This window comes from Ostrinia furnacalis, unplaced genomic scaffold (assembly GCF_004193835.3).
Source record: "Ostrinia furnacalis isolate ACB-3 unplaced genomic scaffold, ASM419383v2 OfSCF4780, whole genome shotgun sequence".
Lineage (NCBI taxonomy): Eukaryota > Metazoa > Arthropoda > Insecta > Lepidoptera > Crambidae > Ostrinia > Ostrinia furnacalis.
In genome coordinates this window covers 19914-32766 of record NW_021135019.1, presented here as the reverse complement: position 1 = coordinate 32766, position 12853 = coordinate 19914, and the positions used below count along the sequence as shown (strand labels likewise).

General features: G+C 41.0%; 1 protein-coding gene across 1 annotated transcript; it reads right to left on the bottom strand.

Annotated features, from left to right (window-relative positions):
- Window positions 1–4185: 4185 nt before the first annotated feature.
- Window positions 4186–12574, bottom strand: LOC114359990 (uncharacterized). Its single transcript, XM_028314538.1, has 15 exons — window positions 12481–12574; window positions 12024–12127; window positions 11887–11958; window positions 11638–11787; window positions 10803–11001; window positions 10301–10471; window positions 9788–9951; window positions 9330–9461; window positions 9134–9208; window positions 8689–8859; window positions 8139–8264; window positions 6469–6560; window positions 4908–5094; window positions 4381–4413; window positions 4186–4248 (listed from the first exon to the last, which is right to left on the bottom strand). The coding sequence occupies exons 1-15, from the start codon at window positions 12572–12574 to the stop codon at window positions 4186–4188; spliced, it is 1833 nt and encodes a 610-aa protein (XP_028170339.1).
- Between the last annotated feature and the right edge of the window lie 279 nt (window positions 12575–12853).

Here is a 12853-nt window from a genome sequence, read left to right as displayed (position 1 = left end):
CGAAACAAAATAATGTACCTACTTAAAGCTGGAACAAATCCAGCTGGTACAAATGAGTATACTGTGGCAGGAGGCTCTGCTCTTCTTTATTACGACATTTTAGGAAGATAGAGTAACGGGACTATTCCCACCTCTCGTTCCCGCCGCTGCAACTTCTGTGTAGCCAGGATCTACAGCTTGACCGCCAATCAGTGAAGGTCAAGATACTCCTAGAGTAAATTATGTCATTGGGAGATGTGACAAGGGGGAGGGGCCGGCGTAGCATCAATAAGCCCAAAACGGACTACATTGCTGCAGACTTCATAATTTAAACAGTTTACATTGCTTGCGTAGTACTATAAATTTATTCGAACGTTGAGTACTGATACCGCAGTGGATAATGAGCACATATTTTGATTACATTGTGTGTCAATTTCTAATGCGACACTGAGTTTCGAACTCAGCGCATTAGTTGACATCTCTCTATATATTTATGGATGTCATAGACAAATGGGACTTCTCACTTAGTCTGTGGTACACCACATTGCGGCGGACTGACAGTGGACAGGGGATCAGGCGTACAATTGCGAGTCCCATTGTTTTGCGAGCCCTGTCATGTTGCCCGCAGACTCGCAAAAAACCACCATTAATTCGCATTTAAACGTGGAGTGACGTAAACAGACATCGGATTAGCGATGTAACGAACATAATATCAAACAACTGGTTTTGAGTTTACACATCAGTTGCGGTTGCGGGTTTGTACCCTGTGGAGAGCAAATGATTACACTTGCAATTTGCATTTATGCCCAGAAAGATGTCACCGTAATATTTTGTGAACTCCATCAGATTATAATCTGACGTTACTTAGATTACAAAACCAAACCTAAAAGCTAAGCGTCCACTTGTCGGTATCGAACGCAACGGACGCATTGTATAAAACACATCGTATCGGATGTGCGGTGCGTACGATGCGGACAGGTGGACGCAGTTATATGAGTTTCCATATAAATAATACTACGATCCGTTGCGTGCGATACGTCCGATCCGTACGATACCGACATGTGGACGCTTAGCTTAACCCGTGTACGTTACTCCAGCTGGAAAGTAGCTCCTAGAGTGATATGAGTAGAACGTATAATTAGTTCCCAACATGGTGTAAATGTGCGCCGAATTAGAGATTAGTGCGTGCTGTCGTTTTGGTACAAAACGAAAAAAACGATTCCTGCTGGAGTAACGTTGTTCTAGCAGGAAAATTCTAAACGAATGATCGGAAAGAGAAAAACTGTGTACGAGCAGATAGCTTATATTTGTTCTATTATGTGAGCTGAAAATGTGATTTGTGCGGCTTCAGGTTTTCGAGATATTGCATTTCCTGCCAGGGTAACGTTTTGCAGAATGCTCTATCTCAATAACCGTTATATGTGCGCCTATAGAATAAACACACACGAGTAGCTCTTGATTTGTGCGTATATGTGAAAGAAACATGTTTATGAAAATATTTATAAATATCAAGTAATCGAGCTTTCTTCAAAATCCGAAAAAATCGGCCTACTTACTAAAACCTGACGGTGTCCTCCCGAAGTCTTTGGGACGGAGCTGCGAGTCATTGTCCGAGCTAGACGGCCTAGACATTCTTTCGCGGCTCCGCCCCGGACTGTGGCTCGCTCTGTTTGAGCAAGCGACGACTGGCTTCATTTGGTCTTCGCTAACGGTGCGCGTGAACACATGCGCGCGCCGCCGCCACGGGTCCTCCTTTAGCGGCCACCAAACACCCCCGTGTCTAGTGGCCGAGGACCCTTAAGAGGGGGCATGGAGATGGTAGTGTCTCCTGCGGTGTCCTGGACGTCGGCGACGGTTCGGTGGAGCGTCAGGCGAGGCCTCTCGCTCCCTCTCCGCCGCTTCTTTCTGCGACATGACCTCCTCACAGAAGTGGAGCACCGCATGCCATGCATCTGGGCTCTCTAGCATACGAGGCAGGATGGCCCGTAAGGAGAGTTCTTGTCCTACCTGTTCCACGAGGATTTCGCGCTCTGCCACCCAAGCTTGGCACACTTCGAGTGTGTGCTGCGCGGAATCCTCGGTGCCCTCTCGACAATGCCAGCAAGTGGCACTTTGCTCCCGTCCTATCCGAAATAGATAGTCGCCGAAACAGCCGTGGCCAGTTAGTATTTGGGTCGCTCTATAAGAGAGACGACCATGTTGCCGCCGTACCCACTCCTCCAACACCGGATGTATGGCGTTTATGGTACGACGGCCTGATTTACTCTGGGCCGGGTCACTGTTCTAACCTAACCTAACCTACTATTTTCTGCAATACCTACTTTTGCAACCATACTATTTTCTGCAATCTTTTTGTTTTACATAAAATTCTTGTGAAAACCATGATCATGTGCCTTATGCTTTGATTTGTGGGTAACGGTGGGTAAGTATGTGAAGTGTCAATTTGACCAAACAAATTATTTGGGATATAATATTTGGCAAAATAAAACATTTGCTATATAAAAATTTGCCAAATAAAATTTTACCAAATGATAATTTGACCAAATGAATTAGTTGCGAAAAGTACAGTTGCTAAAAGTTCATTTGGGAAATGAAACTTTGGCGATAAGTTGTTTGCGAAGTGAAATTTGGCGAAAAGTAATTTGGCCAAACGGAAGGATACCGGAATTTTGACAAATTTCTGTGCGAAATATCTTTAAGTAACAGAAAATAGAAAAGAGATCCAATATTGCCGTTTTCCCCTAGTAAGGCCCCTTAACCATCTAAAACAGCGGTTCCCAAACTTATTTAGTCTACTGCCCACTTTGAGAATAAAATATTTTTAGCGCCCCCCATTTTTGTAGTCAAGAGTCGAGCTCAGTCGGTGTCTAAGAGTCCTCCTAGTAGATGACGCCTCCCAAGCTTCTACATAACGTCCCGATTTTTTTTCTGGGTCTCTTACCGCCCCCCTTTAAGCCTGCAGCGTCCACAAGGGGACGTTATCGCCCACTTTGGGAAAGACTGATCTAAAATATTACTAAATATTTATTAATTGCCTAAAACATTTGAACACGACTGTACTAACAACAGCTTAAGTTTAATACGCTCAATGTGGAAGGTCATCGATATGTATGAATCCGTCGCTTTTTTGTATGCATTCGAATTTGGTCGGATAACCAGCCGGTATTAACAATTTGATATTTTTATGCATATCCTGACACATGAAATAAACTCCTATTGTATTATAGATATCGAAGCCGAATCGTATATAATAATAGAATGGGTTTTGGAGATCACTCGTGGTTCCACTTTTATAAAATACCTACATATTGCATAAAAATAACACGAATCATGAGTTTTCTTTTCACCATTTACATCTGACACGAGATAACAAACTCCTATCTCCATGACTACCGTCGTAGTCTATGCCAAAGACTACAATATTTTAAGCAAGAAGTTTCAAACCTTAGCGGCTACGGTAACCCCTGGGCCACATACATCGTGATAACATTCGGTCGACACTGGAACGAAGTCTTGCGATTATGCAAAAAAGCATCGTATCCTAGGAGTTTTAATTCGACTAAAGTCCTGACTAAAGACTGGAAGAAAATACGCCGCATTGTATGAGCACTTCGTGTTCGCTAAAGCGGCTTCAGATCTAGAGCCCACATAGTTTTCNCGTACACGCTTAACCCACTGTTAGTTTACAATCTCACGAATTAAATTATAAACTGACTGAGTTCACAATTTCTCGGTGACATACTCGTAAGACATTAAAGGAGTCCATTTTTTTAAAATAATCTGAGTATTTTGAAACAAGTATAATCATATAGCCTGGGTTATCAATAAATATCAGTAGCCATTTCGAGTTTGTATCCCGTTAAAAAAAATAATTTGCCCTAGTTAGATGAATACGAGTGTTTGCAATTATACACAGACAAAGACATTTAGTGGAATTCATTTGTTAAATAAGCGGTTAATATAATGATATCTGTAAAAATTCTGTAAAAATGAATTACCAGCGAACAAAAGCGCAGCGAGATAAATAGCTTAATCTATTCAATTTCATAAGAAAAGAGCGCCATCTTTCTTTCCCCTTTTCTTTAATAAAGTTTTGTTAACAAGCCATCTTGCCAAAAGATAAACCTATNAAAAATCCTTTCTTGCAAAGGATAATGGAAAATAAAATAAAATAAACCTATCAATGAAAACAAATTGCCATAAAATCTAATCCTCCTCATCATCTTCATTTTCTTCATCAGCTGCTTTGGGCTCCTCGGCTTCCTCCGTCTGAAAAATATTAATTTGTTGGCGAATTGCATAGTAAATAATAAAATGCACACAAAAATGAACACATGCACACTAAATGTAACTATTACAAATTGTGTATTTAAAAATAACTAAAATAAAGACAATTCGTACCTGAGGCTCGGGTTCAGGTTCTGGCCCAGTTTCCTGAATCAAAGATTAAAGGTTGAATATAACATCGTAAATATAAAAGATTTACTACACTATTGTGCCTTTTAATTCCATGAAAAGATAATGGTGCAATGATTAGCAACAAAACATTCCATGTCGGTGAACGGTATGAATAAGTAGGTTGATTCTGTCAACCTCTACCTAGCACTTGTTAGCGATGTACTATGACACAAAGAGTAGAGACAGCCTGGCAAGATTTTAATGACTAGTGTTAACCGATTTATTGCGGTGGCCAATTTCGCTTATTTCTAACTGTGGCGTCAAGAAAAAACGAAGTGACACTGTTCAGTGCCCAACGCCATACGATTAGATGACACGCATCTGTGTCATCAGCCATGTGGAAAAGAAAACAGTGCTTTGATCATTTTTTACACGTTCAAAGCTTGAAACGTGCCATCCGCAACGAATCGGTTAATTGTAAGCTAAACAACAATGCTATAGTACAGAAGCTACAGCAAAACAACACATACAGCAATCTCCTCCTCCTTAATGCTCTCCTCCTCCTCATACTCGTCACCATACCCCACCGGGAACATAGTGAGGCAGTCGCGCTCGCCCGACTCCACGTCGCTGCTGATGTAGCAGGGGTTTAGACCCGCCAGCTGCAGGAGCGGAAGACTCCGCTTGCGGGACACCATCACGGCGAGACGGTCTTTGCTGGGATTATAATAAGGGTCATAAAAGCATGCGTTGCCCGTGGTAATAATACTGTTTGTTGCTGCTGGAAGTATCACTGGTGCTAATGTAGCAAGGGTTCAGACCAGCCAGCTGCAGGAGTGGAAGACTTCCTTGCGGGACACCATCACGGCGAGACGGTCTTTGCTGGGATCGTAATAAGAGTATTCTTATAAGATACACCATACGAGAATGCGTGGTAAATTCAGTGAACTGCTCCTGAATCAATAATCCTACTTACTACTGCTATTTCTATTTATTGCAGACAGTGGTGACTGATTTTGTTGCGGCGCTTCTTCTCAGCACTTGCCAAATGTTGGTCTCGAAGCGGTAGGGTAAAAAGATTATGAGACATGTAAAAGCTCCTTAAGAGCAAAATATTTGACGATTTGTAAGCCTACTATTTATTAGTCTAAACAAATAAAGAAATTTTGACTTTAACTTTTGACTTAAGAGTCATAAAAACAGGCGTTGGCGGTGGTAATACTGTTTGATTCTGCTGGAAGTATCACTAATGCTGGTGTAGCAGGGGATCAGACCTGCCAGCTGCAGGAGCGATAGACTCCGCTTGCGGGACACCATCACGGCGAGACGGTCTTTGCTGGGATTATAATCCTACTAATATTATAAATAATAAATAATAATAATAATAATATAATAAATAATAAAATCATTTATTTGCAAGAACATGGTTAGATTGGTGTTAATTTAGTTAACACCAATCTAACCATGTTTATGTAAATGCGAAAGTTTGTATGGATGTCTGGATGTTTGTTACTCTTTCACGCAAAAACTACTAAAACGGATTTTTATGAAACCTTACAGTATTATTGTTTTATAACCCAGAATAACATAGGCTCTAATTTATGACGATCTGTGACAAACTAAATTTAACGCGGGTGAAGACGCGGGCAAAAGCTAGTAAGGGTCATAAAAGCATGCGTTGGCGGTGGTAATACTATTTGTTTCTGCTGGGTGCAGATGTAGCAGGGGTTCAGTCCTGCTAGCTTCAGGAGCGGAAGACTCCGCTTGCGGGACACCATCACTGCAAGGCGGTCTTTGCTGGGTTGGTAATAAGGATCATAAAAGCATGCGCTGGTGGTAATACTGTTTGTTTCTGCTAGATATCACTGGTTATTTATTCACGTGGTTACCAGGTAGCAATTGGCTAAGCTAAAGGGCTAAGTAACAGGCAGTTGACATCACATGCGAATACGGTCTTTGAAAATGTGCAGGCATTTTTAACTAGGGGAGTTATGGAACGCCAATTAAGGGACTCAGGATATCCTTGGAGTCTGGGAATTGACGTGGAAAAAATGGTTTATGTAAACAAAAACATAATAAACCAATACGTACTGCTTTCGTAATCGCTCCATTTTGTCATACTGCTTTATAGTGAAAGCTATGTGTTCCGCTGTATTGGGGTCGTCCCCAACGAATATGCCGTACTGAAATCAACATCAAGTTATTGCTAAAAGAGAGTACAATAATTACAAAAGGAAAAAAAAACAATGTGCTTTCTTAAGCCAAACCAACTTTAAAAATGTAGTTTTGTAGATTTTCAAAATAAAAAAACTTTGAAGCTTTCTAGAAAGAAAAATAGGTAAAGGCGATACAGCTAGACATTTTGGGTACTTAAAATTACCCAAGACGACCGGAAAGCGCAGCGTAGGACGTCCACCCACATGGTAGACTGACGACCTCATAAAGGTAGCAGGAAGGCGCTGGATGCAAGCCGCTACCAGCCGGCCTTTGTGAAAATCATTGGGGGAGGCCTATGTTCAGCAGTGGACGTCCTATGGCTGAAATTATGATGATGATGAAGATTACTATTGCCGTTATTTTTCAACCGACTTCAAAAAAGGAGGAGGTTCTCAATTCGACCCGTATGTTTTTTTTTTCTATGTTTGTTACGCGATAACTCCGCCAATTATGAACCGATTTGAACAAATCTTTTTTCGGCGTATAGGTAATACCTCAATGGTGGTCCCATTTAAATTTAATACTAGAAAAAACAACCTCCAAGGGTGGAAAATTGGGGATGAACTTTTTTATACGCAATATCTCCGCCGATTATAAATCAATTTGAACGATTATTTTTTTGTTGAATAGGTATTATCAAAAGGGTGGTTTCATGCGAATTTGAAGAAAATATTTCACCCCCAAGGGTGGAAAATTGGGGATGAACTTTTTTATAGCCTGACCAGGAACATAAAAACCCTCGCCATGTTGCGGAAAACTAATGGTACTAATTTCTTTTAATGGCAACAGTAACTGAAAACTTCATTGACATGTCACCTTGTATGTCAGTCTATTGCTGTCAAAGTGTAAACAAACTTTATTTTAAATGTGCGCAATTGATTTCGTGAATTAAATTGCTAAAATCTTTTTATAGTCGTCAAAGAAAAGTGGTTCACAATGTGTTAAAGTATTTGTCGAAGAGAAATACTAAGGGTTCGGACAATATTTTCATTGAATAATGTTTCCGACAAAGGTTGTCAAATTGACTGACATGTTTATCGTATAGTACAGTCCACTATGAAAATTAGCTGTGGTTTGTTTCAACTACCTATTTTAATTTTTTTTGTCACTTTCTAAGTGTTGAATTTTATGGAATTGGGAAAGAAGTACCGAGTTTGAAGCGTTCATGAGCAGACATTGCAGTTGAATATTCAAGTTCTGAATTTGATTATTGATGAATAATAAAATAAATCCTACTAGCTCGATTGATGGTTTCATTTAATTTATTTAAACCAGGTTACCTATAATAATATTTTTTCGTTAATTTATGAAAATATCAAATTAGCCCGTAATCCTAAATCCTGATACATAAAGTTAGCCTATTAATTTAACACAGGTACGACTGTACTCAGTGTTGCACTATCAAATGCAATTGACGCGCCTCTATGCCAGGGTTTTTATGTTCCTGGTCAGGCTATATAAGGAACATTTTTAATTTTTAGTTTTTTTTTGTGTTCACGCATTTGAAGTCGGTTTTATTTTTTTTATTTATTGTATAGACTCACGTTGAGCATCTCATCCTTGTACTGCATCATGATTTCCTGCACGTCGTAGCGCTTGTCGATGTTGAAAATGACGAGCACGTGCGGCGGTAGGTGCTCTGACTCGATGGGCGTCGCCTCTTGGACTATCTGGTGGACATAATTCATTCACCACAAGTTCAGGGGTGGACGAGAATCGAATTCCTGACCCTCAAATTGGTAGCCTGATCATCATCCATCAGACTACCAATTTAAGAAACTGAAAGAATAGAATCGAAAATGTGGCTACAGGCTAGAGTTGTATTGCCGACAATCTATAATGAAGCCAAGTTCATCACAGATAATTTAATCAGAAGTTAAATTCCCTTTTCCCAAAATGCCAAATTGCAAAACATTAAGTCAACTCACCAGCTATGAACATTTCTAAAGACGAAATGGTGAAAAAGTGGTAAAAAATGAATTTGTAAATGATGTACAGTAAAAAAAGGATACGGACATTATTTCTCTAAATGTGGCATGTGACAGCCTTCTTCGGTACACGAAAAGAAATAATATTATATTATGATGATTTAACCTTTGGAAAAAAATAAGCCAGTCCATTAGCCTTAGCAAACTCGTTGGGCGGCGAGTACAGTCCGGGCACGAAGAGCCCGCCTGGGGGAATGTACTCCTCGCCTTCCACCTCCACGTCGGAATGGAACTCCTCTTCTTCCTCGACTTTCTCCAAATCCTCTGCCTCTTCCCCCTGATATTGTAAAGAAAAGCGGTTTTCAGTCTTTTTACAAAGAAAGAGCACAACCCAAACAACTTTTTATAGCTATATGTAAATACTTCGACATCAAGACTGAATAAATTTTAAGCCGATGGGGTATCGTTGATTTCAGAGAACTTACTTTTTCCGAATAATTCGGAAAAAAATTCCCAAAATATTTTCCGTGTAATCAATCTACCAACAGGTGTATAGAGTTCCTTATTTCGCAAATTTTGGAGTCATATTTATTATTTTGATGGATATTTACCACGCCTTCGGTTTCCTTTTCTTCTTCACCTTCGCCTTCTTCTCCAGTTTCTTCCGGCTCAGGATCAGCTGGAAGCTGTTGAAATTTTAACATTATTTAGCAATAAACAGCATTATAATAGTTACAATGTCTATTGTTTTATAGTTCGTTTCGTTTTGTTTTATAGTAGGGGTATAATTATACGAAAAAAGCTTACCCCAGCCTGGATTCTTGCCATTCTTTCCTCTTCTTGCCGCTGTTTCTCAACCCTCTGCCTTTCTTCCTCAGCCTCTCTGGCCAAACGAGCAGTTTCGGCTGCCAACCGGTCACGTTCTTCTTGCTCTTCTCGCTACAACATCACATTGATACAATAATGACTACTTTACATACTGACAACCTTTGGAGTGAATCAATTTTTCCAGAAGTCTAGGTTTTTTAATTTTATTTGCCTACTTTGAGCAGTTAAGAAAATATGAGTTGACACATAATTTTCTTAACTACTCTCAACAATAAATCGGGGACTGTCTGGTTGTAACCCATGACAGTCCGCTCGACTTGTCATTGGCCTATGATCGCGCCGGCGATGGCGATCTGCACGCGTTGGTGTGGTTGAAGCTTAATAAAGGTGCCTATAAAAATTTATGTTTCAAACAAAAGTTACATGAGCTTTCTCACCAGTTTTTGCATTTTCGCTTCGTACCGATCTCTGCGAACTTCCCGCGCGGTCTTGCTGATGGTAGCGTAACGCTCGTACGCTGGGATCGGAGGGATCTGCTTCTCTGGAGGCACGTCCTCCTTCGGGACCGGTATCTCTTCGTAGAGTGCGTACCGCATTAGCTCTGAGAATACGGACAATAGCTTTCCAAGCTGTAAGATCCTGGCTACAAAGTAGTTGCAGCAGTGGAAACGAGAGGTGAAAATAGTCCCGTAGATTAAAGATCTTGAAGTCTAGTCTTAAAAGTACTTTTTAGTATCTACCCTTATGTTCATTCATATTCAGAAATGGTGGTTTATTACTCGAAGCTTTAGCTTCAGGATTTGAATTTTTAAACCAAGCCTAACTCCATAAATGATTTCAAATCATTGTCCCATCCGTATTTTTCTCCCATTCATGACATAACTTCAGAGGTTCAGAATTAGAGAGTTTGTAGACTTACTGACAAGTGACAACTGACGATGACTACTAACTAACAAAGTCCCTGTTATCCGTGTCCATCATCTTGAACAAGACCACCAGCGCCTCGTCCTTCAGGAGCGCGTGGAGACAGGCCTCGTTCGGGTCCACATCGCTCATGTATAAGGCCTCCTTAGCACCAGCTTCTGTCAGCTGGATCGTCTCTTTGGCCCCCACCGATATATCTGAGAGATGAAAATAACCAGTGTTAAGTTTACACTTGATTTTGAAGAACATTCGTTCGTTTCAGCCAAATGACAGCTCCGAAATAAGCTGACCTCGCCTCGTTTCCTGCTCTGCCTTTTCTCCGCGCCTTGCACACCCAAATCGTGTGACTATAAACTGACAGCTGACAGCTTATGCACAGTTCACTCCTCTTGTCTCGTCTCCTCGCTGTTCGTTTCATCTCCGCTCCGCTTTGGTGGAAATAAACTGCCAGTTTTACCGCACTCTCCACACTCTCCACTTTGGTGAAAACAGGGCCTAAAAGAGGGATGCAATTCAATACAAACTAACTGATCAAATCCCACTTCTCGTACAAGTCGAAGTGCGCGTGGTGGCAGTGCGGCCAGAACAAGATGAAGTTGAGCCGCTTGGTGTGCCGCGACATGCGGTCGCAGACGCGGCGCTTGCGCGCGGCTAATGTCAACACTCGGAGACGCTCGGTGGCTTCGCGGGATTCTTCTTCTAAGCGCAAGTCGTCTTCTAGCTTTTTCTGTTGTAAGAAATAAAAAAGATACTGGCATGATGATTTACTTGCTGGAATGAACTTTGAATTTATTTATCGAAAAAAAAAACACGACTCATGGAAGGAACACACCAGCGGCTATGATAACTTGGACAACATTCTGGTCATAGTTAGCTTGTCAATTTAACACAGCGGTTCCCAAACTTATTTTGTCTACTGCCCACTTTGAGAATAAATTCTTTTGAGCGCCCCCATTAAATTTTTCAAAAGTCAAATGCTCAGTCGGTGTCTAAGAGACCTCCTAAGTAGATGAAATTACAAATGGCCTACGAAGCCTCTACACAATGCCCCGATTTTTTTCCGGGGTCTCTTACCGCCCCCCTTTAAGCCTGCAGCGCCCACAAGGGGGCGTTATCGCCCACTTTGGGAAAGACTGATTTAACAGTACCTACCTATATTATTTTTCACACCTGTCTTATACTCTGCAGCAGTAGTAAAGATAAATTGGAACGTAGTCACACATACGCCAGCCATCAACGAAAAATATCTGGCAAATCATATTTTGTAGTGCGTTTTGGTAGTGCTCTACCGCCACCAACAGTGATAAAGATAAATGGAATAAACGTAATGATAATTTCTTGTGGACTTGTTTATAATACTCACAGCTTCCTCAGGCAGCATGGCTTCTATATCCCGCTTGGGCCGCTCCATACCAGTGTCGACCTCGCGCTGCATGTGGCCCAGCTCCTCTTCCATGATCCGGCACAGCTCGATACCGTTCGCGCCGAACATTGCGCGCGTCAGCTTACCTTTCTGAGCAAAGGCAATCGAAATTCAAGCATGTATAATGGGATTGTACTGATAAAACTTGAAGTGAACCTTTTGCATTTATTAAAATTGAAAAAAACTTACAAAAATAAAAAGAAACACGGGTTCACTTTTGTCCTTAAACCTTGCTAGTGCTTGAATGTTGTCTGCTAAGGCCTGCAATATAATAAAAGTATAAATAATCATCTCAAATTAATTACAGTATGAGACATACCCCTTACCTTTGCCATAGCAATACGATCTTGCCCAATTTCCAGCTTGCCTTTCCTTATAGCATTGCCGGCAGCCAGGCAGGGCCCGCAGAAATCCGAGTATACTTCCATACCTGTAGAGGATGTTAGTGACCGTAACGCTACTCCAAATAAAAACCCATTTCTAGTTTTTTTTCAAAGTCTTAGTTCGTCGTAGTGTGACCTACTGATACAAATAGAGCGCGAATTGGAGTCACAAGTAGGTATACTGCTAGCGCTTTAAAGGTGCTAAGAACGCTTTCTGTACAAATATTACGAACGCTTTTCTCTAAGATCATTAATTGAGTTAATTATCAAGTCTCGACTCATTTGTTGGTCCAAAGAACGTCCACTGCTGAACAAAGCCCTCCCCTGAAGGGATTTCCACAACGATATTATGCTGCCCCTAATGCTGCCCTCATCATTGGGAGAGGTACATTTAACTTACAAATCAATTGGTGGAAGTGGGCTTGAAGGTACGCATCAAACTCCTCGTCATTTTCAATAGTATCCTGAATAGAAACCTGTCCCTTGCGAGCCATTTCGTAGAAATATTAGCAGCAAGAAATTATTCCAATAACGCAAGGTATTTATATTGACATCTGACAGAAAAGATAAGTCATAAAGGCTATGCCACATGTCACAATAGTGTATCTTCTTTTTATTAATCCTTCTTGATGTCATGTTATGAAGAAGAATTAATTTGCTAGCTGAAAGAAATACAATGCGACCGTGGTATGCGCCCGGTTTCGCCCAAAGCGGAGGAGAGGAGAGATGTGCGGCGAAGCTGGCAGGTTATTTCCACCAAAGCGGAGACAAGA

What these genes read in the sequence shown, in the direction of transcription:
- LOC114359990 (XM_028314538.1), bottom strand. Translation starts at nt 12,574, where the DNA reads ATGGCTCGCAAGGGACAGGTTTCTATTCAGGATACTATTGAAAATGAC. An exon ending in CCACTTCCACCAATTGATTT is followed by an intron (nt 12,128 to 12,480) that starts GTAAGTTAAATG and finishes CATCCTCTACAG; the next exon opens with GTATGGAAGTATACTCGGAT. An exon ending in AAAAGGAAACCGAAGGCGTG is followed by an intron (nt 8,860 to 9,133) that starts GTAAATATCCAT and finishes TTACAATATCAG; the next exon opens with GGGGAAGAGGCAGAGGATTT.